This window comes from Marmota monax, unplaced genomic scaffold (genome assembly GCF_021218885.2).
Source record: "Marmota monax isolate L192 unplaced genomic scaffold, Marmota_monax_Labrador192_F-V1.1 WCK01_AAM20220418_F8-fsc00014, whole genome shotgun sequence".
In the NCBI taxonomy this organism is placed as follows: domain Eukaryota; kingdom Metazoa; phylum Chordata; class Mammalia; order Rodentia; family Sciuridae; genus Marmota; species Marmota monax.
The window spans coordinates 25385689-25410529 of NW_026695222.1; the positions used below are offsets into that span (position 1 = coordinate 25385689).

At 44.8% G+C, this 24841-nt stretch overlaps 1 protein-coding gene across 1 annotated transcript in view; it reads right to left on the bottom strand.

The window, feature by feature from the left end:
* Nucleotides 1–24841, bottom strand: part of Vapb (VAMP associated protein B and C) — a 49962-nt gene that overhangs the window by 15280 nt on the left and 9841 nt on the right. The window contains exon 2 of the mRNA XM_046433130.2: nt 12494–12646. Within this exon, the coding sequence (XP_046289086.1) occupies nt 12494–12646 (153 nt within the window). The remainder of the gene's footprint in view (nt 1–12493; nt 12647–24841) is intronic.

Below are 24841 nucleotides of genomic sequence, written 5' to 3' on the forward strand. Positions count from 1 at the left end.
TACCCCTGTGAAACCACCACTGCTTTCAACTCTGTGACCTGCTGCAAGGCTTTGGCTAAATCTGGAACCTACTTAAGTTCACCAAAACAAAACTTCACAGGCAGCAGAGGCCTTCTGTAACCCACAGGAGCTACCATGGAATGAGGGTTTCCACGTGCCAGAAACTGGGCTTTGTCTCCAAGGTCTATTATCATCTCATTTAATCCTTAAGTGGTGGGTACTATTGTGAGGGGGAGAGAAGTGTTACCTTGATGCCTATTTTTCAGATGAAAAAAAAATGAAACACAGAAAGTTAACAGGCTTGCCCAAGGTCACACAACGAAAGAACTCAAGCCCAGGCAGGGTGTTCTGAGGGCTTATGCTCTACCACCACCAGGACCCAATGCCTTGTTCTGACAGGGCCAGTCCTGTCCTCCCTGACAGGGCTTCCGCCTCCTTTTCTGCTAGGCACCCATCAGTGCCCTGCCTGGGAACCCCAACTCAGGGGTTTCTCCATGGCCTGGCCACCCCTGCTGCAGATAAAGACAGGTGTCTCTAACCTCAGTATACACATAAAGAATCTGGGGCTCCACAGAGAGAAGTGGCCTGCCCAAGGTCTCAAGGAAGCCACACACTGGCAAAAAGCCAAGGCCTCTGTCTCCAAGTGCAGCCTGGCACCCCTTCCACCCACCAGGCACTCCGACAGGATCTGGGTGTAGGCTGCACCTCCAGCCCCATGGCAGTGCTCATGGGACCATGGTTGGCAGGAAAGAGAAATGGCAATTTCCCCCACCCATCTTGGGGATGCAGGAGCCCGTTCCATCTTTGTAACAGAGAAAGACCATGAAAACTTGATCACATGAAGGCCTGAAATATACAGGTGTGCCTAGTCACCTGGGCAGCGCTGTTGTCACAAAACCCATCTGAGCACTTTGAGTTACAAGGGCACTTGCTGGGAGACTTCTTCAGGACAAAGTTCAACAAATGTGAGACAGCAAACCTTTATTAACATAAGGCTGTGTACATGTGACATCCAGTCTACCTACCTTACAGATTACCAAGATTAGAATGCTCCGTCTGGGTACCCGATCCAAACAGTGTGATACCAGCAGAGGGAAAAAAGATCACTAAAAAAACCACAAGGCCACTTTTCTTGGGATCTTGCTCTTGCAGATTCAGTGGACGCCAGGTCTGCCCTGCTATCGGCTCTGGACCTGGACTGCGACGAGGTCCAGCACTGCAGAGCTGGTGTGAGCTTCCAGCAGATGGACCCGAACACTGCTGGACACCAGAGCCTGACTTAACCGCAGGGATGAACGCCAGAGTGGAGGTTGAAGCCCTAGACGCTTCTGAGAGCTAAACGCCCTGCTTCCGCCACCAAAATGGCCACATGGAAGGTGAACCCTGCCCACTCAGCAGCTCTACCCACTGCACATGTGCCAGGAGCTTTCTTGGGTAGCAACCACCAACATTGTCCAGAGATGGAACAGAACTTCGAACTACTGCGAAGATATGCTCTCACTTTTAGTACTCAGGTGAATTGAGATTTAAGACTCTCCAGTCTCGCTGGGCAGTGACAGAATCATTTGCTGGTATTTTTCAGTGTGGAAAAGAAGAGAATGTTGACCCAAACTACCACACCTGGGTTTTCAGAAAAATATAGAAGCGCTGTGGCCCCTGTCCACTCTTCCCCTTCCCTAAGGCACTGGAGTGAGAGGGCAGCGAGTGTTCACCCAAGACTCACCACAGCCAAGGGCCACTCCCTTTCACCTCTCCACCACCTCTGTGGTCTTCAGCCCAATGCCTCCACCTCATGCCTAGGGAAGGGAAGGAAGATGACCTTGACCAGCACCTGCCAGTGTCAAGCCACCAAAGAAGGCACATGTTCCTTAGTCCTCCCACTCGACCCTCACAGCAACCACCAAAGAAGCCCATGTCTGCATTTTCTAGATGAAAAGACACAGGCTTAGAAAGCCTGAGTGAACAGCCTCACCTGGGCTCCATGAGCAGAGCACTGGACAGCAGGACTGGCTCCAACTGGCCCCATTCCAGAGTCCAACTGCCCCAGCAGTTCTCAAAGTACAGCCCACAGACCTCAAGGGCTCTCCACACCCCCAGTCAAATGACCCATGAAGTCCAAACGATGGTCACACTAACACCAGAACATCCATACGCAGGAAAGCGGGCCGTTGCCATGGGCTCTGGTTGTGCACTCTATTTGTAAAGGAAGCCAGTTCACTTAACAATGTTTTTGATGAAGTAAGGAAAGTACTAATTTTACTAAATTTCAACCTTGAAAACAAATCTTTTTAGCCCTTTCCCCATTTTTCTGTGATGCTGGGAATCAAACCTAGGGCCTCAAACATGTTAGATCAGTGCTCTACCACTGAGGTACATCCCCAACCCTCTCGTTTAAATTTTATTTTGAGACAGGCTCTTGCTAAGTTGCCCAAGCTGGCCTTGAATTTTGTGATACTCCTGCCTTAGCCTCCCAAGTAGCTGGGATTATAATTGTGTACCATTGTGCCTGACCTTTTTAGCCCACTTTATGATGAAATGATATTTCTGCTGTCCCCTAAGTCCAAAGGCTGCTGTGAGCAATGTACCCAGGCAGCTCTTGGGGCTGGAAATGGACCTGTGTTTCCCCAAGGAACATTCTTACGTGAAGGAGCAACCAACAGACAAACTGGTCATTCCAACCCTGTACACTCTTGAAAATGAACTAAGTAAGCCTGCCACTTCAAGAAAGACTTACAGTTGTTGTTCCCAATAACAAAACTCAGGCTTTCAAGCAAAAATTATAATCATGGAAAATTTAAATCTGCCACCAAGAGCACCCAGTTCACCCAACACTTAAAAGACTCTTATTGGCCAGCTCAGTATCACAGCACTTGACCAGCAAGTGCCCTGGGTTCCATCCAGAGTTGCAGAAAAAATAAGACTCTTCTGATGAGATTGGTGGTAATAATGATGAATGTGATTTTTTTTTTTTGATACAGCATAACAAATGATGTCAACATTTGGAAGATCTGTATAACCTCACATTCAATATTTTTCAAACAATCCACAAGTGATATTACAAAATCCAAAGTGTAAGACAGACCAACACATTTCAGTGAAGCAAAATTCAAAAAGCTCACAAACATGGCTTCAGAGTCCACATCATAACATTTTCTTACATGTAAGAAAATGCCACTTTCCCAGCAGCTTGTGAGGCTGAAGCAGGAGGATTCCAAGTTCAAAGCCATCATTAGCAAGATCTTGTCTTAACACAAAACACAAATAAAAACAAAGGGTTGGGTTGGGGATATGGCTCAGAGATTAAGTGCCTCTAGGTTCAATTCCTAATACCAAAATAAAAAATAAAGAAAGTGCTACTTGGCTCTTCCAAGTCCCTGTTTCCAAGATGGAAAAAAAAAAGGGCTGGGGTGGCGGGCAGGGTGGCGGGGTGGAGAGAAAAGGACTACAGTCACACAATCTGTTTGCTACATGAACTGTGAACTGCCAGTCAAGACAGTTGACAAGGTCAAGGACTAGGCCATATATACTTTTTTAAATATTTATTTTTTAGTTGTAGTTGGATACAACACCTTCCTTCCTTCCTTCCTTCCTTCCTTTCTTTATGTATTTATTTATTTGTGGTGCTGATGATCGAACCCAGGGTCCCACACATGCTAGGCAAGCGCTCTACTGCTGAGCCACAACCCTAGCCCCTAGGCCATATTTTTAAAAATATTTTTATTTCATTAAAAATGTTATTGTCAGCCAGGTGCAGTGGAGCACACCTGAAACAATCTCAGTGACTCAGGAGGCTGACTCAAGAGGATGGCAGTTTGAGGCCAGCCTCAGCAACTTAGAAAGCCTGTCTCAAAATAAAAAACAAAAAGGGCTGGGATGTGGCGCTGGGTTTAATTCCCAGCACCAAAAAAAGAAAAAAGTTACTGTTGACAAAATTAATAATTGTTAAATTTCTGAATTTAATTTCTAAAAGACATATTGATACAAACCCAAACAAAAAAACTCTGGGTCTTCAATATTCATGAGTGGAAGGGGATTCTGAGACCAGAACATTTGAGCACCATTACTCTACACCAAGCTACCTCATGGGCCCCCTTTAGGAAGAAAGCAATGCTGAGCAACTCGCATGAAGTCACTGATGGCTCTGTGGCCCCCTCCTGGGAGAATTTGTGACTTAGAAGAGAGAGCAGCTTGACCCAAACCAAATCTGAACACAGCCTCTCACGCAGGGGCCTGGGACCCCTGTGCTCCTTCAGCCAAGCATGCACTACCTTTAGACATAGCACACTCCAGGCTTCCTGTGCCCCCTGCCAGGTCACCACAGCATAGAGATGGAAGAACCTCTCGATGGGTGGAGCTGTCAAAGAGGAGTGCCAAGGCACAGAGCAGGGGACTGGAGATGACCACCACCCCAGAGAGCACTGCAGGGGCCTCAGGAAGCATGTCCAACTGCCCTTCTCAAGCACAGGCAGACACTTTGAGAACAAACCTAACGCCCGAATGCCCTGGAAAAGCGGGTGAGTGGATATGTTTCAGCAGGGAACAAGAGCCTAGGAGGGCCTCAGCATGAACTTCCTGGAAGATCTTGGTATAGGTGGGCACTCAGCCCCTGCTCCACAGCGCTGCAAGTGGAGGAGCTGTCTGCCACCCACTGGTTCTCCTTCGCTTGAGGGCTCTCAAGCTGACAAGCCAGAGTGGTTACCCAGACAGGGGACAGTCTACAGATCCTTGGCACCTCATCCTCCACACACTGCTTAAACACAGTCCTAACTCATCAGAAAGTTTGTCTTTCTCACCGCTATCATGTCGTGTCAAGTTCAATTTGCTCTACCCTGTTAGCTGAAACTCCATGAGACCATGACAGATAAATGTTGTTAATCGTTTGTTCTTTCAGCTCCATACATGCAAATTGTGACAGAAATTATATACTTTTTTCTATGACAGGCTATAAAAGAGCTTCCCATTAACTTAATTTATTTCACTTGAATACCAGAGACACTGATGATAAAACCCTCTTAAATGAACCATCTATCCTACTTTTAAAATGTATCTGCTGATACTACTTGCCTACATTAACGCTCTGGGATACTACATCTGTGACATTACAGACTGCGAAGTGAGCTCCTGCTAAGAAAGGAACTCTGGGGTCATGAAACATTAGATCAGCAAGATCAGACTTTCTACAAAAGAGAAGAAATGAGAATATATGCTACTTAAACACATACTCCCTCAGAGGAATGATGACTTGATTAAATGCAGCACAAAAGCAGCTTCTAGAACCCAAGAAAGTCAGGGCATCTCCACCTGCTTCATAAGGTAACAGAACAAGTGAACAAAGCCCAACAAGTAAGATGGCATACACTTCATTGCAGAATCCTGCCACGGACATGTCTTCTCCATGTCCTACATGCCCAGTCAGCCCAGGCCCCAGTGACCCACCTCCAGATTTCCCCCGCCCCAGTGTCTCCTCCAACCATCCCATTTCTTTCCCGTCCAAGCACTCTGTATGACCCTATTAGTCCCAGAAATGTAACCTCCCCCAGCACCCTGCTCATATCAGTAATCCCTCAGATTGAACCCTCCTCTAACAAAACCTATCTCCTGAATGGAAGACAATCAGTTCAGTTCTTCATATCCTGTTCCTCGGATCTCTGGTATTTCCAAACAACAGGCCATCCTTCAGGTCTGCCAGCAAGGTCCAAATAGTGCACACCAACTCCCTTATTCCTAAACCTGGTGAAATTCTCCTGACATCCCCAAAGTCATCTTCATCATGTGGCCCTACCTGGCACGTCCCTTTTCATGCTACTTAACCCTACTTAATCCTAATATATCACATCTTTTGGGACTTATTCTGCTAACACAGCCCTGTGAGGAGAGGTTCCCCAATTTTGGCATGTATCAGAACCAACTGCAGACCTTGCTGAAACACAAACTGCCACCCCATCTGCAGAGTTTCTGTGTCGGCAGGGCTGGCCTCGGACCAGAAATGTGCACTTCTCGGGAGCTGCCCAAGGCCAGTCCCTGGAAAACCCAACTTGCTCTGTTTCCTAAAGCTCCAGCCCCTGCTGAAAGCCCCACATGTGGGTCCTTGCTGTGAGCTCTGAAGTCACTAGGAGAGTCCTGGCTCACTCTGACATGTTTGCTTTTTCTCCCCAGTGGGTATGGATGTTCCAAGAACTCACATTCAGGTCCATCTGCACGTTTTCTCAGGGGCCATGAGATGAACCTTCTCCCTTTCCCACATTCAAAGCACTCCTGAATCATACTCCCTCCAGAAATCTTCTGGGGCAGCTAGAGAGGAACCCTTCCTCAGCTGTCTGATCTATCCAGAGCCACTCTCCTCCGTGTGGCCACACGTGGCTGTGGTCTTCTTTTCCCTGTGTCCTCTCACTGGCTCCCTCACTCACACGCACCTCAAAAGCCCACCTGTACCAAGCTGCCTTTGTGGTGTCATAATGCAGTCACCACTCCTTTTTTTAAAACTAATGAAAGACAAACACCAAGCAGAGCTCCCAACCAGCTGAAGACCAGGGTTGCACAGTGAGGTGACACCACTCCTGCCCAAGCAAAGAAGCTTGACGTTTTTGTTAGACCACGAACCCTTACATAAGCCAGTTCATTATTCCTCTCGGGTTCTCCAAACAGTGAAATCCTAGCCCCATTCCAGTTCCCTGACTAATCAGGGACCCATGCATGGAACTATAGGTCTCTCAACCAATAATTAATTTTACCTACTTAGAAATAAGTTAACACTGAATTGTCTTGTGTTTTTTATAGGATTTTCCAATTTATGAAGACTGTCTTTATAAGCTCCTCAAAGTCTGATTCATTTATTTGTGCAGAAATCAGTACAGATGCCCTCATCTTTTGCCCAGGATCAACAGAAGATGAGGCAGATATGATATAGACGCCAACAACGTGGTTCACTTGCTTATTTTTATAACTACCTTTCTTAACATAAATCTTTTCCAACACACTTTCCCATCTCCCAAGACTTAACAATGGAATATAGCATAGTCTCTTTCTGGTCACTCTTCTGTTGTTACTATGAACCCTAACTGCACACTAGTAGACACATTAGTAGACTTAGAAGCCATGTCTCTTGGGATTGACCAGCTAAGCTGGGAGGAAATGTGCTGTGGAGGCTTAGGCACCTCCGGACACTTTCTGAGCTCACCCTCCCCAGGCTCTCTGGCAGTCCTTCCCCTTCTGCTCCGGACTATCACAGCTGTCTGTCAATGCAGCCCTTTCCCTTCCTTCTGTGATGAACTGGGAGCTGCACAGGAGGAGCAGTGGGTCCCAGTAAGAGCCCACAGGACAATGCTTGAGGCTGGGGCTCAAAGGTGCCAGCCTGGGAGGACCTGATAGAAGTGTCACTCCTGACTGCTCAGCAAACCCACAGATTCTGTGCTTCTCAGCCACCTTGGGAGATGAAGGTCCCTTCAGCTAAAGGAGAGCCCTCATGCCCTTGCAGTCCTCCTGATCATCATCTTTCAAAGTATAAAAAATAAAATGTGCCATACCCATTAAAGAAGCCTAAATATTACAGTAAACTTTGAAAATCTCAATCTCTCTCTCTCTCTCTCTCTCTCTCTCTCTCTTTGGTAACAGGGGTTGAATCTAGGGGCGCTTTACCAATGAGTTACACCCCCAGCCCTTTTTATTTTATTTTTTAATTTTGAGACAGGGTCTCATTAAATTGCTTAGGGCCTCGCTAAGTTGTTGAGGCTAGCTTTGAGCTTGCAATCCTCTTGCTGTAGCCTCCCAAGTTGCTGGGATTACAGGCGTGCACCACTGCACCCAGCTAAACGGAGAATCTTTAAAAGTATCAATTAAACTGAATTTTTGTTGGCAATTTTCTTTGTTTCTTTCTTTCTTTTTTTAAAGCCAGAATCTAATCTGGAGAAAAAGATTAAAGACATCTTTTAAGTGTGAATGTGAGTCGTTCCTATCTGAGAATAATAAACCTGGTTCATGAAAACCATTTATAAAAAGGTTGTGCTTATAAGACGTCCAGAGCATACGCTCAAACAAGAGGAACGCTGCCTTGAGGAAGCCGCAGCCCAGCAGCTCTGCGGTCCACACCAGGTAGCTGAGTGTGCCTGGCTCTTTGTCTGCAGACTCACACACTTTTACTCTGGTACTGATCACTTGAAAGCTGCGACCCTAAGCTGGCTGGTCCAGGGCCACCAAACAGCTCCATTAAACTGAGTCAGCAGAATCTTGACAGGACTAATTATTAATTGTTGTAGTACCCAATTACATTAATTGACCAATGTTTCCACCCAAGAAGAGTTGCTGATATACATTGTCTTTGCAGGATTTTATTGGAAGAATTTTATGCTTTAAATGTGATTGAGAAGAATGCTGAAAAGGCTGTATGGCTGTATGTCAAGAATGAACACTGCTCTTAATTCTCTGGATTCTCACTGAAAATACAGATCCTGACACTGGGAGATTCGTGTTTGTCTGTCTTTAATACACTTTCAATTCCCAGGGTACACTTAGTAAAGTGTATCTGCACCTAAATATTGGTATCTCTAATGACTCTTTTCAGTGCCCCCCCCACATACAGATATTTTGCATTTCTAATTTGCTTGGTACACAGGCAAGCAATGTGCATAATTGAACTGCAAATGGAAGCGTGCTTGCTACTTTAGTGAAATTAGAATTCAGTGAAGATTATAAAAATATTAAACTTACTATCATATTACAGGAAGCATAAGCATTTGTGATGGGCCCATGATTTTACCACTTCACCTGCTGTACCCGCTGGCAAACATGGTTTGGAATATTAATGGAAAACCCCCTCATTATTAAACTGCAGTATTAAAAAAGAAAATCCACTAACAGCTTACCACAAAGTCATCTTCAGAAATTATCTACCTTAAAAACATTTTCCCACCATACAGTTCAGAAACAGACTTAATTTTGAAAAGCTAGAACAAACAGGGAGGCCCCCCACTGCCTCACACAATTCATTAATTCAAAAAGTTCTATTTTCCTTGCAGCTGAAGTCTAGGGGAGCGGGGATCCAATCTCCTCTCCTGCAATCTCCATTTGAGTGTGCCTATTTTGCTGAAGTCCAGATTTGAATAATTCAAAGCCAGCTCCAGTGGATGATGCAAGTCCAGGAGCAAGGGCCCAAACCAGGGTGTTCTGGACCAGTAGTGCAATAGAGAGGGCCTGCATCATACTATGCCTCATACCACAGGCACAAATCCCAGAAGGGGATACAGGAGAAATGAGACACGAGCAAAGACAAGAATGCAATCCAGAGAGGCGTGCTTTTGCCCAAGTCCACAAAAGAAGGGCAGGTCCCACTCTGTCCAACTGTCACTCTACCACCTGTGTTTATTAAAAGGGAGATTTTTTTCAAGGACCCAGTATGTAAGTGACTTGCCATGAACTGAAGAAAACAATAGGTCAGGGCCTGAACTTTTAAAACATAGTGGAAGGTCCCTTGGGTATCTGAAAGGTAAGAAGAGCTTCCAAGAGCACAGCTAAAGGACACCTGGCTCCACCTGTCACAGCACATCTGTGTGCTTTCCAGAAGCTGCAGCCTCTCTAGCCAGGTCCCTCCCTGGGCAGGAATCATCGCCACCATCCTCCCCTCCTCTTCACCTTCCTTCTTTCCTTTCTTCCCTTCCTCCTTCTTTCTTTAAAAGAATGATTTACAGCCCTTTCTAAGAGTTAGCACATCCCCCGGGCTTTCAGAAATGGGAGCAATGCTCTAGTGGCGTCCTTTTCAGGCATGCTGTGACATTCTGTGTGGTAAGCCAGGCAATGCTGCTAGTATTTTAAGTTGATTTGATGAGCACCTTTTACAAATTATATTTGAAAATTTACTAGTGGCTTTTCATTACAAAACAAATGCATATTACAGAAAGAAGAAAACATATTAATTTATTCTGAACATTAAGAAAGGCACATAAATTGAGAAATTAATAAAATGGGTTTCAAAAAGGTAATTCAAATATTATCCAATCCATCTTTAACAAAATAGCCAGTTTCTGTTGAAGCCGGTAGAAAAACTATGCAATTACACTCGGGCACCATGCTTCCAGTGAGTGCAGTATCTGCAATTTTCTGGGAAGTGGACTCTACTCTCCATGTGACGATAAGAAAACCAGAGCCCACAGGGGTTAGCAAGCTGGGCACAGGTCAACTGACTGCTGAGGAGCAAAGCAGAGCCTCCTGCTCAGTACCAAGAGCTCTGAGCACAACATGTTAAGCCACACATGGCCATGTGTGCCCAGGGGAGGAGGGAAGGCTGACCTTTGTGTAATTATACTGCCTGTCCACTGATGCTTCCTTCTCCTGGGTATATTCCCTCTCCCAAAGGAACCTGGTAACTCTGACACACCAATGTCCTGAGGTAGCTGCACTTCAAGCAGACCCCTGGAAAAGGACAGGGCTTTTTATCCCAAGATATGCATGTACAATAAGTGACTGGTGGCCCTCAGCACCTGAAGCTGCAGCCTATGGGGCCAACCTTCCCAAGTGGCGAGGCAGCCCTGGAAATGCAATAACTCTGGCTCAACTCAGGTTCCCTTCAACACTGAAGTAAATATTGAATAAAAACAAAGGAGCCTTTTCTCACCTGCAAATATACCTTGGTCTCAGCTGGGGAAGGCTTGCACATACACGGGCACTTCATCATACAACTGTTTTTTTTCCCCAGAAATACAATCCACTTTAGACTCATTTGTAAGCATGGCCACCTGAACTCCATGAGGCAGCACAGTACCACCAGGAGCTAAGACCCTCATTTCAAACAACAGCTCTATGCCTTACCAGCTGAGGACCCCAGATGACCTGTACCCAACTTTCTCATCCACAAAGAAAAGGCCACAACCACAGATCTTTACCATCCTGAAGTAGTGAATGATAAATTAAAATAAACGCTCAGAGGGAGTTATTACTTTTTTTAAAAATTCCTCTTATGGGGAAAGATGAATATTTCTGAGATACATACATTTATATTGATACCAAAAAAACACATCTACACTGTACATTATCCACTGAGATAAGTTTATTCAGAAAACTATACTGCTTCCCCCATATTTACTTTGGAAATGGACAATTTTCGTCTACAGACAACCTTGCTCAAATTCATTATACACAAGAAAATTGGGGGGGTAGGGAGGCTAAAAGAAGAAAAAAAGATTTCTATCATCATTGATTTCAACAGAAAAAAATTGAGCCACACAGAGCCAGGGGACCCAGAGATGCCAGCCCCCAAGCTGCTCCCCTTCTCTAGCACGCTGCGGTGCAGAGTGGGCCACACCTTGGTTCTATCACTTTCCAGCGTCATGAACCCCCGACCAAGAGTCCTCTTCTTGGTAAAACAGTGGTAACAGAGCCCCCCTCTCAGGGCAGGCAAGAGACAATATGAGATAGAATACAAGCAGGTCCAGCACAGAGGGCCTCAACCAACACTGCTTTTCACCATCCTGACCACCCCTGCACAAGACTCTGCTTCCAGAGTGCAGAGCAGGTCTGCAGGCTCCAAGAGAAGTCCACGGGGAAGCTGGTGTTGGACGTCATCATGGTAGATGCAGGGAATAAGAGTTTGCAGAAATGATCAGATAATGAAACACCTTATATCTTTCCAAAGAGGTGAATCATTTTCTTTTAGGTGTCAAATGAATAGCCAAATGTATCACAATCAAATCTATCATGGAAAAAGCCAGACAGGTACTTGCGTCAAATAAATGGTAGCTTCTAATGATGCAGAAATCTCTGTGACACTGAGTCACCTGGTATTTAGAAGATAAACACACACTTCCCCTCTTGGCTCCAGAAGTTCTAATGAGCTAAAAGTTTATTCCATTTCTAAAGGAGATCTGAACCATCACTTATACCTCCTTAATTCTGAAATTCAATTCTCAATTTGGGGACTTTACCAGCATCTTTTCAAAAGCTGGACTTTGGAAAATATATGTACCCTCAGATAGAAGCAAGGATCAGACATGCTCAAAACTTACACCCTTGAACATATTCCATTTTCTTCAGCCCTCATCTCCCTTAGCTTTTCACAATCAGTAAAGTGCAGTTACCAATCATTGGAAATGACATGGGCTTAATGTCAGAAATCATTTAGCTTAAATAAGAAAATAACTCCATTTAGCTTTCTCCCACAAAGTAAAATTAAGTTTGTTTAGCCCTTTTTTATTTATTGCCAAAGGGCAGATTTAATTTCAAGGCAGTGAAAGCCAAACTCATTCTGAAGTCAAGTCTAAAGTTACCACTTTAATTTTGCTCTAACTATTGAGGCGCAAAGGCTGCAAGCATTAAAACAAAGAGGAATTAATTATGGAAAAACCAAAGGTGATAGGGACCACCAAGCTCTTTAATCAGGGCAGAGGGCTGGGGAAGGTGGAGAGCAGCCTATCCTCCTACAGTGCTCCCCTGTGAACCCACACTTTCGGAAAGCCCACTGGCTCCAGGGTCTTCCAGGGTCTTCCAGGCCTTCAGTCTTGGGACTTACCAGATACATTGACTGAGGCCCCCGCATCAATGATCCCGCTGTTGGGCCTCACGCAGTACCTACGAGGTGCGGTGGTCTTCACTTTAAAACACACATTTCGGTCTGTTGGGTTGCCAAGCTTTAAGTTGGTGGTGACGACATCGGTGAAGGGACCTGTTGGAGTAAGACAGACACTGATTGGGAAGCTTGTGAGCAAAGTTTATCAAACAGACTAGATTATGGTAGGGTGGGTATGGAATATGTTAAAAGAGGACCCAAGGTGCAAAACTCTCGCTAACACATCAGTGGCTGGACAGCTGAGCAAGGGTCAGGTGGAGCCTGATAGCTGGTCCACCGCATTCTCATGACTTCACCAGGATTCTGACGTCTAGCATCTCACTGAAACTCACAACATCATGACTACTGCTGCTTGAGACGAGAAAATAGGCTCAGGAAGGCAAGTGGCTGTCCAAATTTCCACACCAGTTAGGGGTACTTAGGATGGGAAATTTGATGGCCAAATACAAGGCCCGTTCTCAACTGAGCTAAATACTCATTTCCTCAATAACAAGGGAGCATGTCAAGACTACCCGTGGCTCTCAGATGTCCTCAAGAGCAGTTCCAAGAGCAGCAGACACAAGACAGATTTGGGGGTTAATGTGGGTGAACGCAGAAGCCCTTAACAATCTAGTGTTGCTGCTAGAAAAGTTCCAACCTCACAGGGCTCACTGAGAAGTTAGAGCCCTTCAGGGCAGCCCACACCTGAAACAGCACACTTGGTGTTGACTGCCCTGGCGAATGGAAGAATGAAACAGAGCTCCATGCCCTGAGGATATTTTTTATTACTATTATTTATTCATTTCCTACTTTATTAGCTTTTTTAATTAAAAAACTAAAATATTCTTCTTAAAACAAACCAAACAATAAGATGTATAAAGAGAAATTAATAAGCACTCTTTTGTCCCCTGAGGTAATGGATACAACCATCTGGGAGCTCTCGCCACATCATCTGTGCTCAGACAGCACATATACCACATGTGTATGCAGTGGGGAGGAGCAAGTATGAGATCACACGATTCATATTACTCTGAAGCCTGCTGGTTTTCACCCCCCAATCCACAGCAGACATCTGATCACAGGGCTTACTTAGGAGTCAGGTGGCAGAGCTGAATGTCAGGTGCCCATCAAGTTCACAACCTTTGAACACAGTCCTACCTTTCCCTAGGCAGGCCCTGCACCCTGCCTTTACAGTGACAAAAACACAAGGCACAGGGAGGAGGGGCATGTACTCCTGTGATCACACAGAAATACACAAAGGCTCATCTGTCCCTACCTGAGGAGACCCGACAAAGACACTCACATTTGTACTTGGAAAATTTTTCTAAGCTCTTGAGGGACAAAGGTTATACTTGACCTATTTCTGTGTCCCCAACACTGTGCCCACCATCAAGGAGAAGTCTTGAGAAAAGAAGGATGAACATATAGAGAGATGGACAGGTGGATAGAGGGGAGGGATGGATGGATGGATGAAGAGATGGATGGACAGATGGCAAGATGGATACATGACAGAGAGAGGGATGAGAGAGGGATGGAGAGAGAGAGAGATTGATTTTTTTTTTCCACTAAGAAGGAAACTACCCATGGATTAACTCTAGCAAAATTAAAATCTCAGTCTGATTTCTTCTACAGGTGTCCATAGTATAAAAAAAATCTATATTATATGGACTTAACTTAAAAACAAATTAAGAAATCAGTAATGGTGGACAGGAAGAAAGGAAAAGGAACTCAAATCCAACACCAAATAAACTACAGCCAGTTCTGCAACAAGAAAACACAAATTTGTCCAAATGTGATTGATGAGCATATTAGGAAGACAATCTGAGCATAAAATGATTTTCACATTTGCTTATGCATAATTTTTTCTTCAAGAAACCCTAAGTGAACACAGAAAACTGCACCCTGAACCTGGCTGCACAGAAATCTGCTAAGCACACATCCACACACACCTCAGTCACCTTTATTCAAACGACCTCTATCCACCCCATGGGGCACTCGCTCCACAGGTCTACACGGATGATACAACTTTCCCTCTTGGCTTCAGGTGACCATCCTTCTTCCACGTCACAGTAACAGCCAGGCTGCAACTCTTCTGACACACGTGTACTGGTGAACTTCAGGTGTCTCCTAGGGAAGGAGCCATATCTAATGTAGCACGAGTACCGCTCCCATCAGTCCCTCTGTGCGTGCACCATCAACACAGTCCTGGGGTCGTGTGTCTGGCCTCCTTCCCTTGTTAGCCTGTGGTTTTTGCAGAGTGTGGTGATTGTACAAATGTGTATGGAGAATCACAATGGATTGGCCATACTATTGGCTCATCTATTGTTGGTGATTACTTACACTAAAAGTTATTCTCATTCTGTGGGCAACATAGCCTTCAAGGACTAAATACCCCAGAAGAATTTCTCACCTTGTTTACCTCTTCATCTGCTTAATTGCCTCTGGCCCTCCGGACTCAGCTGGAAGTCATGGGAAAAGGCTTCCTAAAGGGTCAGGAGGCCTAGCTGTATCCAGATGTGGGGAAAAGCAGTCTTCAATATTTCATCTTAGCTACCAATTCCATCACAAATAACCTTCCCTCTACACTCAGAACACAGGAGGCAGGTACCTTGTGGCCTAAGGGCTTTTCAGCTACAGTGAGAGAGAGCCAGATGCTGACGATGCTACACCCTAGTAGCAAGCTCTTGGCAACCATGGAGAAACAGGACACCTGGTGCTGAGACAGTGTCCAGGGGATTATGGAGGCAGCAGCTCTCCTGGGCCTCTACCCTATTCCACCCTCCAGTGCTGAGGTCTGACCTACAAGGAAGATGGAGAAAGTCTGATCCCCCACCAAGTCTCTGTTTGCTTAAGGTGGTAATCACTTCAGCAAGCATAGGCTAAAAAAAGAATAGTTAAACACAGCTCTGACTCTCCAGGGTCAAAGAAAGCTATAAGGTCTGCAAACCTACACAAGGTCAAACAAACCACCTTGCACACATATTCACTGCCCCACACATGGGAAAAAAAAAAAACAAAACTCTAGTCACAACTCTGCACAACACAGCTCTAGCTGAAGCAGACCCACAGTGCTGGAGAGAAAACAGTGTGTCTACATGAAGTGACACCCGCAAAGGATGGACATTCAGATGTGATGCAGGAGGAAGGAATTGGTGGCAGTCTGTGACCCAAACACCTATGAAGCCTCAAAGCTTAGATAACAGTCTTCCTCCAGGACATGGAGGCACCTTCAGCTTGGAAGGCCAAGAACCCAAGCAGATGTGCACTGTAGTGAGTGTGTGGAGGTGTACGGGCTTCCAGCTGTTTCCAGCGTCTCTCCCACTCCTGAATGAGGCCAGGCGGGAAGCCTGGGTTTAGGTGTTTGATCACCCCACACACCAGCCTCCTCCTGGTCCTCTACAGCAAAAAACCAAATTAAACTGCAAACACTAAGCTGTTTGCAGGAATTTCCCCAGATTACTCTATTACATAGCAATCTAAATGGTGTTTCACCTTATATAAATCACATAAAAGGTAGTATAAATTATTAAAAGAGAAACAATATTTGTAATAATAAGCAGGATGAAATAAACACCCCATTCCCCCTTAATACTCAATCCTGGGAGTTCTTGGGCTTTCACAAACATTTATTTGTAAAAATCCAAAGGGAGCTATGTTGAAAATATGCACAACAAAACAACATCACTGGTAAAACAGCAAAGTCCCACAGGTAAAAATTAAGAAATGTTTACCCATCCAGTCCTCCACTACCCACTCTGGGCAATTTACTCTAAGAATTTTATTGAAAATAAATTCTATTCAATTTGAGTAATTACAGGAGATAAACCATGTTAGTGTGCTCCTCTTCCCCTGTATTAATGAATTAGAACACAAAAAAAACCTCAATAAAAATGATGTAAAGGGTTACGAACATCATTCAGATTTTTACTAGTCACTTTCATTTCATAAAACTGCCATTTCCATTAAGGCATTATGTAAAAAATGGGATTTTACTATACAAACATGCATATTTATCACCAATGAATTTAAACATTGCTTATAAAGTACAAAGTCAATTTTACAAATGAAATCTCCTTCAAAAGTTAGAATTTGTTCTTTTAAGAGATGAAAAAAATGATTTGTCTCCAGTACCTCAGTATACTTTTAATCATTCTTCCTTCTAATATTCTATTCCTTATTTCAGATGTCTATGCAAAGCTAGAACCTAAGTATCTAAAATATGAAACTGAAAGAAAATAAATATAGCAACATGAATTGGGAGACATTAGGAACACTCTCTCTTTTTTTGAGACACAGGGTCTCATTGAGTTAGTATCTCGCTAAGTAGCTGAGGCTGGCTTTGAACTTGCAACCCTCCTGCCTCAGCCTCCAGAGCTGCTGGGATTAAAGGAGTGTGCCACCAAGTCCAGCAGGAACACTCTTTAACACTTTATTTTTCTAACAACTTTAAGTGGGTTTTTTTTTTTTTTTTGCGGGGGGGGGGGGGGCGGGATATACTGGAGATTGAATTTGGGCACTCCACCACTGAACCACATTTTGTATCTATTTAGAGACAGGGTCTCACTGAGTTGCTTGGCACCTCACAGTTGCTGAGGCTGGCTTTGAATTTGTGATCCTCCTGCCTCAGCCTCCCGAGCCACTGGGATTACAGGTGTGTGCAGCAGGCTTATGTCCCATATTTTTTGTTTGCCTATGAAAATTTACATAAGGTTGCAAAAGATGCTCCTGAAACAGCATTAACTGGTGGAATCTGAGCTCCTGGACATGCTCTTGTGTCAGATAAACCAAAGCACAGCATGAACTGCTCCCTCGTCCCGTCCCCCAGGCCCTTCTGAAAGGAAGAAATGAGAAGCTGGTCTTCCCTAAGAATTTTAATAAATATGCCAATCTGCTGTGGGATGCTGACAGTGCAGCAGGCTGCTGATGTGTGGGGCGGGGGGCTTATGGAACTTGCATTTGCTATGAACTGAGAACCACTCTAGAAAATAGCAATATTTTTCAAAAAGAAGGGCGGGGGAAGTATTTAGCCTTTTATATCAAATTCACTTTTGGTAATGCCCTCCAACATTTCTGATATTTAGTATCATTGAGATTTTGAAAAATACATATGTATACAAGTGTGTGGGTGTGTGTGGATGCATAGACCAACAAGATGGGAAAAAAAAAAAACGCTCTGTCTGCACAGAGATGGCTTCTCTTCCTTTTCTGAAATTCTGGTATTACCAATACATACCCTTCCTTTGCAAGTGATCTCCTGATATAGCTAAAATATTTGAAACTTGCACTGTGTTACCAAATAAGTTATATGTCAAATTGACATATAATCTATCAGCTCTCAGCTTTTCAGATATAAAACTTAAAGTTATTAGCTTCAAAGCAGATTTTTCCATTCTGCATAAAAAGAGCTGGATTACTTTACATTCTTGCAAACACAAAATCTCTCTCCTTTTCACAACCCCTCCAAAAAATAAGCTACCATATTTTACTCTAAATAAATAAAGGTATTGTGTCCAACTACAACTAAAAAATAAATATCTAAAAAAACAAAAAGACCACCTTCTGGAAAGATCATAATCTGTCTCCGAAGCCTGTGACTTTTGGTGGATTTTGCTATGACAGGAGAAAGGCACTGATGGCTTCAGAGCGATGGCACTGGTGGCTTCAGAGTGATGGCCTCACCCAGTGCGTGGGTGTCTAATATAGAAGACGTGGACCCCCTCAAGTGAATCTTGCTTAACTTCTAGAGATCTTTACACTTCACCCTTTGGGAATCTATTTTCATTATAAGTATCCTGATGTTTTCTGCTTTCCCCATTCACCTGCATCGCCCCAATGCCCACCTTCCTCCTTCTCTTCCTCTTTCTGGAATAGCAATTTTGAATACAAACCTTTCCATCTCTCTTGTTCACGAGGATCATCAGCACCTGGAACATTTCAGGACACATAACTATGGAAGGAAGGGACGACCAGGATGTGCTTGTCTACCATCCCAGGCTATATTCTTCTCGCAGGCCCCCTGCACATGCAACCAGGCTCCAGATGAACACACATTAGCCTCCTGACGCTCACGCTCCAGTATCACTGCCCATGTCCTTCTGCAGAGGACAGACTCTGTGTGCTCCTTTCCTGACAGCAAGCCCAGGGCAGGCAACACATGCAGCAGGGACTCAATGGTACAGGCTGCATTAATGCCAGGCTTCCTCGCGGGTTCCTCTCTCCTGATGCTGCCGCTTGCCCTGTAAGTATGCCTGCCTCCCTACACTCGAGTCTCAAGTCATGTTAAGACTGGGTTGTTCATAACAGGCTGAAAGTATTAAAAATATTCTCTTGTATTAAAAATATTCTCTTGTATCTATGATGCTTTTATCATAAGTATTCAGTGATATCTTTTTAACTTGATCTCTTTCTAAAAAATTAAATAAAGGTATCATACAAACAGATAATCAAAGAGAGTAAACTCTTAAATAACCATGAGTTTAAGAGTAAGTCTACCAGCTGGGCATGGTAGCACATGCTTGTAATCCCAGACTCTTGGGAAGCTGAGGCAGAAATTCAAGTTCAAAGCCAGTCTGGCCAGCTCAGTGAGACTCCATTTCCAAAAGAAGAGAATAAGTACACTGGAGAAATTGAGGTTTTAAGAAAATTTATTTTCCTGATTAAATGGTTAGCTCACACAATGCTTTGGAGATAAAAATAATGCTTTGCAACCAATGTATTCCCAATGACACACACTGTATTCCAGTACTTCAGCAGAAAGTCAAATTGCACAGCTCTTATTTTGAAACAACCCCACATAAAGAACCCTAAGAGAGGGCTGGGGTTGTGGCTCAGTGGTAGAGCGCTCGCCTAGTGCGTGCGAAGCCCTGGGTTTGATCCTCAGGCCAACATAAAAATAAATAGGTAAAACAAAGGTATGAAGCACCTTCCTTATGTCCTCATGAGACATCCAGCTGCTGGGAAACCCAGCATCCCAGCAAAAGAAACCAGCACCAACAACTCCCAATGATGATGCTGCCGCCATCTAAGGTCCTGAAAGAGACCAGCCCTGTCTGTTCCGTTCGCTAGTGTCCTAGTTCCTTCTGAGCAGAAATAAAATTCAGCCTGCCACCAACCTCCCACACAGGGGGGAACCAGACTGCAAGGCACTAGTGTGATGAGAGAATTCAACAGAGAAAAGAACCCGCAAAAGGCCAAAGAGCAAACTCAGGAAAGTTCCCTGAAAGAGAGGGTGCTAGCCAGGAGGAACAGCCTGAGGAACACAGGCATCTGCAGTTCATATGACAGATCAGTAATCAGGATTCCATATAAACAAAGAACTCTTACCTAAAACATGTGCGCTAAATTCTTCTGAAGGAACACTACATGACAGGGCAGAAGAATGCACAAGATCCATATTTCAACAACCAATGGGTCTCGAAGGCATGTTAAGTGATACACACACCGCGACTCTTCATTAGGGAAATGGTTCCCACCACACTCCTCTGGGAGTAAGGACAAGTGGGAGTGTGAATGGGCAAATATGAGGCACAGGCTGTCTTTAAATTATTCATAAAGCTTTACTTGTTTCATTAAAGAGAGATTTTAAATAAGACGAGCACCTTATTAACTTTCAGTTACTCTGTATGTGGGCATTTATCACACTATCTGCATACTTCTATAGTAAAATTGTCCCTCATAAAGAAAGCTACCTGTAGTTCATGTGAGGCCCAGACAACACTCTTCTGAAGAGTCATCTTCTCACCCAGACTACCCTGTATATACAGAAACACTGACATTCTGACCTCGGACTGCTAAAAAACCAATGAGCCTACAATGATGGTCATTTTCATGTGATTTGTAAAAATGAACATTACGATTTAAAACATGTTTAGCAAAGCAGTGGTCTCATTTATTCAAGACAAACACACACCCACAATTTTGGCAAAGCTAGTTTATGAACTTAGAAGTCTAGAAGCCTTCACTCATCTAAAGTTGAACATGCTGTTCTTTAATGTACTAAGATTTTCCTAAACAGAAAGATGGCTGAGAGCATTATGTGAGAGCAGGCGCTAAGGACACCCTGTGTCTGGCACCTCGAGGACAGTGCACAGCTGAAGACTACTCACAGATGAGTTTCAGAGAACAGCTCCAAATGGATCTTAATTTAATAAATAGAATTTTTTCAATGCACAATCTTTATTCCATTAACTATCTATAATGTTTCTCTAGTTAAAAGATAAAAATTTGTGATTATAGGGATCACAAAAATAAACAAAAAGACAAACTATATTCTCCTTCAAATAAAATTCTACCAAAATACAAAAGTAGCAAATATGGTTCATTTCTGACACAAAGAAGGAAGCCTGGAGACAGACATCTGCCCGAGGTAAGACGGCAGTGAGAAACACAACAAAGGACCCCATTAGCTGTGACTGAGTTACAAATTAACAGTGCAGGGCAAGGGCAGCTGTCAGCCTCAGCAGTACAAGCTTCTCCAAAGCATGCCCTCTTCAGTGGAAGTGGGAGCAGGAGACGAGACCCCCCCACACACCCAAATCAGCACAGCCCAGGACACAGGCGGTGGAGAGCACATTAGCATTCTGCACCTCTCAGGTCCAGCTGGAAGTTTCAATCTGTGAACAATGAGAAACAGCAGCATGTGGTTTATCGTTACTGTGTAATCTGGTCTGGTTTCCTTTTCAATAGAGAACTTAAGTGGCTATACTAGCAAAAAGAGATTATCAACCAGGTCAGCAGCTTCATAAACAAATTCAACAAGAGGCCAGGGGGTAAGGCTACAAACCTGGATGAGAAATATTTCCCTTTCTCTACCTCTGGAAATGATGCTCATTCTTCAAAGTTTTGCTCAAATGTCTTCCATTTTGGAAAGGGTTACCTAATCTCTCCAGTTGGAAGAAATTATTTCTTCCTTTTCTATGTTCCAACAATAAGATGATTTCCACCCTGGTGTCTGCAGCCTGGCCTCTCTGAGTTCCACACCCAGCTGCCCACTGCTGACCTCTCCCTGCACTCGTCCTCTGCACCTCACTGTTTCATGCCACACAGCAGGCTGAGTCCCACACTCACGGTCTCTCAGCTCAGCACAGGACGCTGCCATTCACCAGCAATGTGGCCCAAAGCAGTTACCCAGCTTTCCACTCTTCCTCCCTTAACCATCGGCAGTTCTGTGGGTGCCACCTTCAAGACACGTGGAACGGGAGCAAGCTTGACATGGTCCTGCCCACACCATGGTCTCTCCCGCACTCTCAGCCTACATCCCTGCCATGGCCACAAGGCCTCCACACACCCCGCAGCACAGAGCTCTCGGAGCCTGTCCTCCTCACCTGCCGTGGCTTTTTAAAGACTCCTGCTCAGAACCCTCCACACCTCCGCATGAAGAAACATATTTTGAAGCCCCTCTGGTGGTCTGCTGCTAGCAAGGTGCCCACCCTCTTGTGAAGCCCATCTCCTAGTGTGCCCATCCCTGGCTCCAGGGCAGGCACAGTGACCACGCTGCTCCCTGAGCACACCAGCCTGATTGCTACTCAGGGCCCTGGACTTGCACTGCCCTTCCCAAGTCTGCAAAGCTCTCTCCCAAACATCTGCATGGCCTGATGCTTTATTTTTTATTTTTTTATACCTTTATTTTATTTGTTTTTATGTGGTGCTGATAGAACCCAGTGTCTCACATGTGCTAGGCAAGAACTCTACCACTGGCCACAACTCCAGTCCCTTGTGTAAGTGTTTTATACAGGTCTTTGTCCAGTTCCAACTGCACCTTCTCAGGGAAGTGGCGTCCCCAGTTACCAATTTAAAACACAGCCCAAAAATTAGGGATGTAGCTCTAATAGAGTGCTTGCCAGGCATGCACAAGGCCCTGCATTCCATTCCTGTGGTGCAAAAGACAAAAACAAAAAATAAACAGAACTTACTCCCAAATCCCTTTATCCTGCTCTTTTCATTTAGCACCTACCACACTACCTAAAACAAATTATATATTATTTCTATTTTCATGTGGCATATCTTCTCTGCTAGAAGATGAGCTTCATAAACACAAAGGTTTTCTCAGGTTTTTTTTCACCCCAACCCCTCAAGTATCCGTAACAACGGCTCTCAGGAAGTTATGAGGATGCTCCTCCAGGAGCTGTGCAAGGCTTTCAGGTGAGAGATGACAGGGCAGGACACTCCTGCTACACACTGGTAAGCTAGTAATACACTCCCAGGGTCTCCAAGCTGATCAAAGCAGAGGCTCTGGGACTGCATGCTGAAATGATGCATCTTCACAAATCACACTGACATTAGCTAACATTGAATGGTGCCAGGCCCTCTCCAAGTGCTTTACACGTGCTAATTTATTTTATACTCCTCACACACCTCAAAGAAAAGGCACAGAGAGGTTAGACACCTTATCAAAGGTCACATGACTTTCAACAGGCAGATCTAGGATCACACCCAAGCATTCTGGCCCCAGAGGTAACTCTGAGCCATTAACTGCTGGGCTCAATACCACCTCTCACTGAACTGAACACCATGGGAAAGGAAATTCAGTCCCAAACACAGAGAGGGTACCCAGGACTGAGCACTGAGGAAGGCCCTGGGGTTTGAGGAGCTGCCACAGACAGGAAGCACACTCAAGCTGCAAGGCAGTAGGGGAAGGCACAGCATGACGCACCTGTGAGAGGTCATCAGGGGACCATGAGCCCAAAGTAGTGGGGGCCCAAAAAGAGGAACAGGGCTGAGTTCAAAGATGCAGAGTAGCCCCATTTTGAAAGGCTCTAACACTGGTCTAAGAATTTTGAACATGAACTTGTAAGTTCTAGGGAGCCAATAAATGGAGAGGTGTGGAAAAGGGGGAGTGGAAAATGAGCTTAGGATTTCTGGCTTGCCCAAGTGGACACAGGGACACTTCCAAGGTGCAGGAGGAGCCTTGGTGAGTGGAGATGAGTAAATCGTCAATGCAACATGGACCATGCTGACTTCAAGGAGGAGTTTCTGTGACTGGTAGAGAGGCCAGGTGTCTAGCTGGCAAACAGCTGCAAGATGCAAAGATCTGCCTGGAGATGGAGACTGGAAGTCTGCTGAGCTGGGGGGGAGCTGAAGGTATTATTAATGAGATACCATACAGGGAACAGGAAAGCAAACCCCAGTGGTCAACTCTAATACACAGTGACAAGTATGGAAATCCAGGGGGACAGGCATAATGTGGACTGTGTTAGAGGTAAAGCACATACTTAATTTCAGAGGTAAGCAGGAAGGAGCAGTGAACAGGAAGAAGAAGAAACTAACATTTAGTGATGGAAATAGCATATGTAAGAGTCCTGTGGTCAGGGAGAACTAAAACGCTGGCATAAAATATAAGGAAAGACGAAACTAGACGACAGCAGGGTGACAGTACAAGGGATCATATTAAAGAATTCAGACTTTTATTCTGTTGGCAATGGAAGACATTCAATGACTTTAAGCAATCAAGAGATACGTTCACATCTGCATCTTTGAAAGCTTCAGGCTTTCTGGACATCGAGGACAGATAGGCTATTTGTCTTCCGGTGGGAATTAGGGAACAGAGTAGAAGGGGCTGATTTCATAGGCTCTCCAGGTTGGTAAACTGCATTAACGTGGATGCCATTCAATGAGTTGGCAGCAGGAACGGAAGATGGAAGAAAAGGAAAATAGAGTGGAATGGAATTCAGATTGGGGCATGCTGCACTTTAAGAACCTGTGACTCTGATACACAGGCTTGGGTCAGGCGTGGGCTGACATATAAGAGATGTCAGAAGTCAAAGGCACTGGTAGAAGAGTGCCCCAAGGGGAGCAGGGAGACAGAAAGGGAGGAAATGAGAGAAGAAGAGGGAAGAGGAGGGTGTGAGAAGGAGAGTCTGAACCCTTGAGCATCACCCATAGGACCCATGAGTGAGGGCAGAAGTGACCATACAAGCCCAAGAAAACCAGAGAGTGACTAGGATGGGAAAGGTAGCAGTGTCAACAGGCAGGATGGCAAACGCTGAGTACACCCAGGCTGACAAATGAAAACACAGCCAACCCGGGCACAGTAGGGTGCGCCTATAACCCCAGCAGCTTGGGAGGCTGAGGCAGGAGGATTGAGAGTTCAAATCCAGCCTCAGCAACTTCGCAAGGCCCTAAGCAACTCAGCACAACCCTGTCTCTAAATAAAATAAAAAAGGGTTGGGGGTGTGGCTCAGGAGTTAAGTGCCACTGGGTTCAATCCCCAGTACCAAAAAAAAAAAAAAAATCATAGGCAGGATGGAGTGGAAGCAATCACCAAGCTCTTGGGGAGTGACTCTGGGCGCACATGAATGAGACACAGACAGGGAC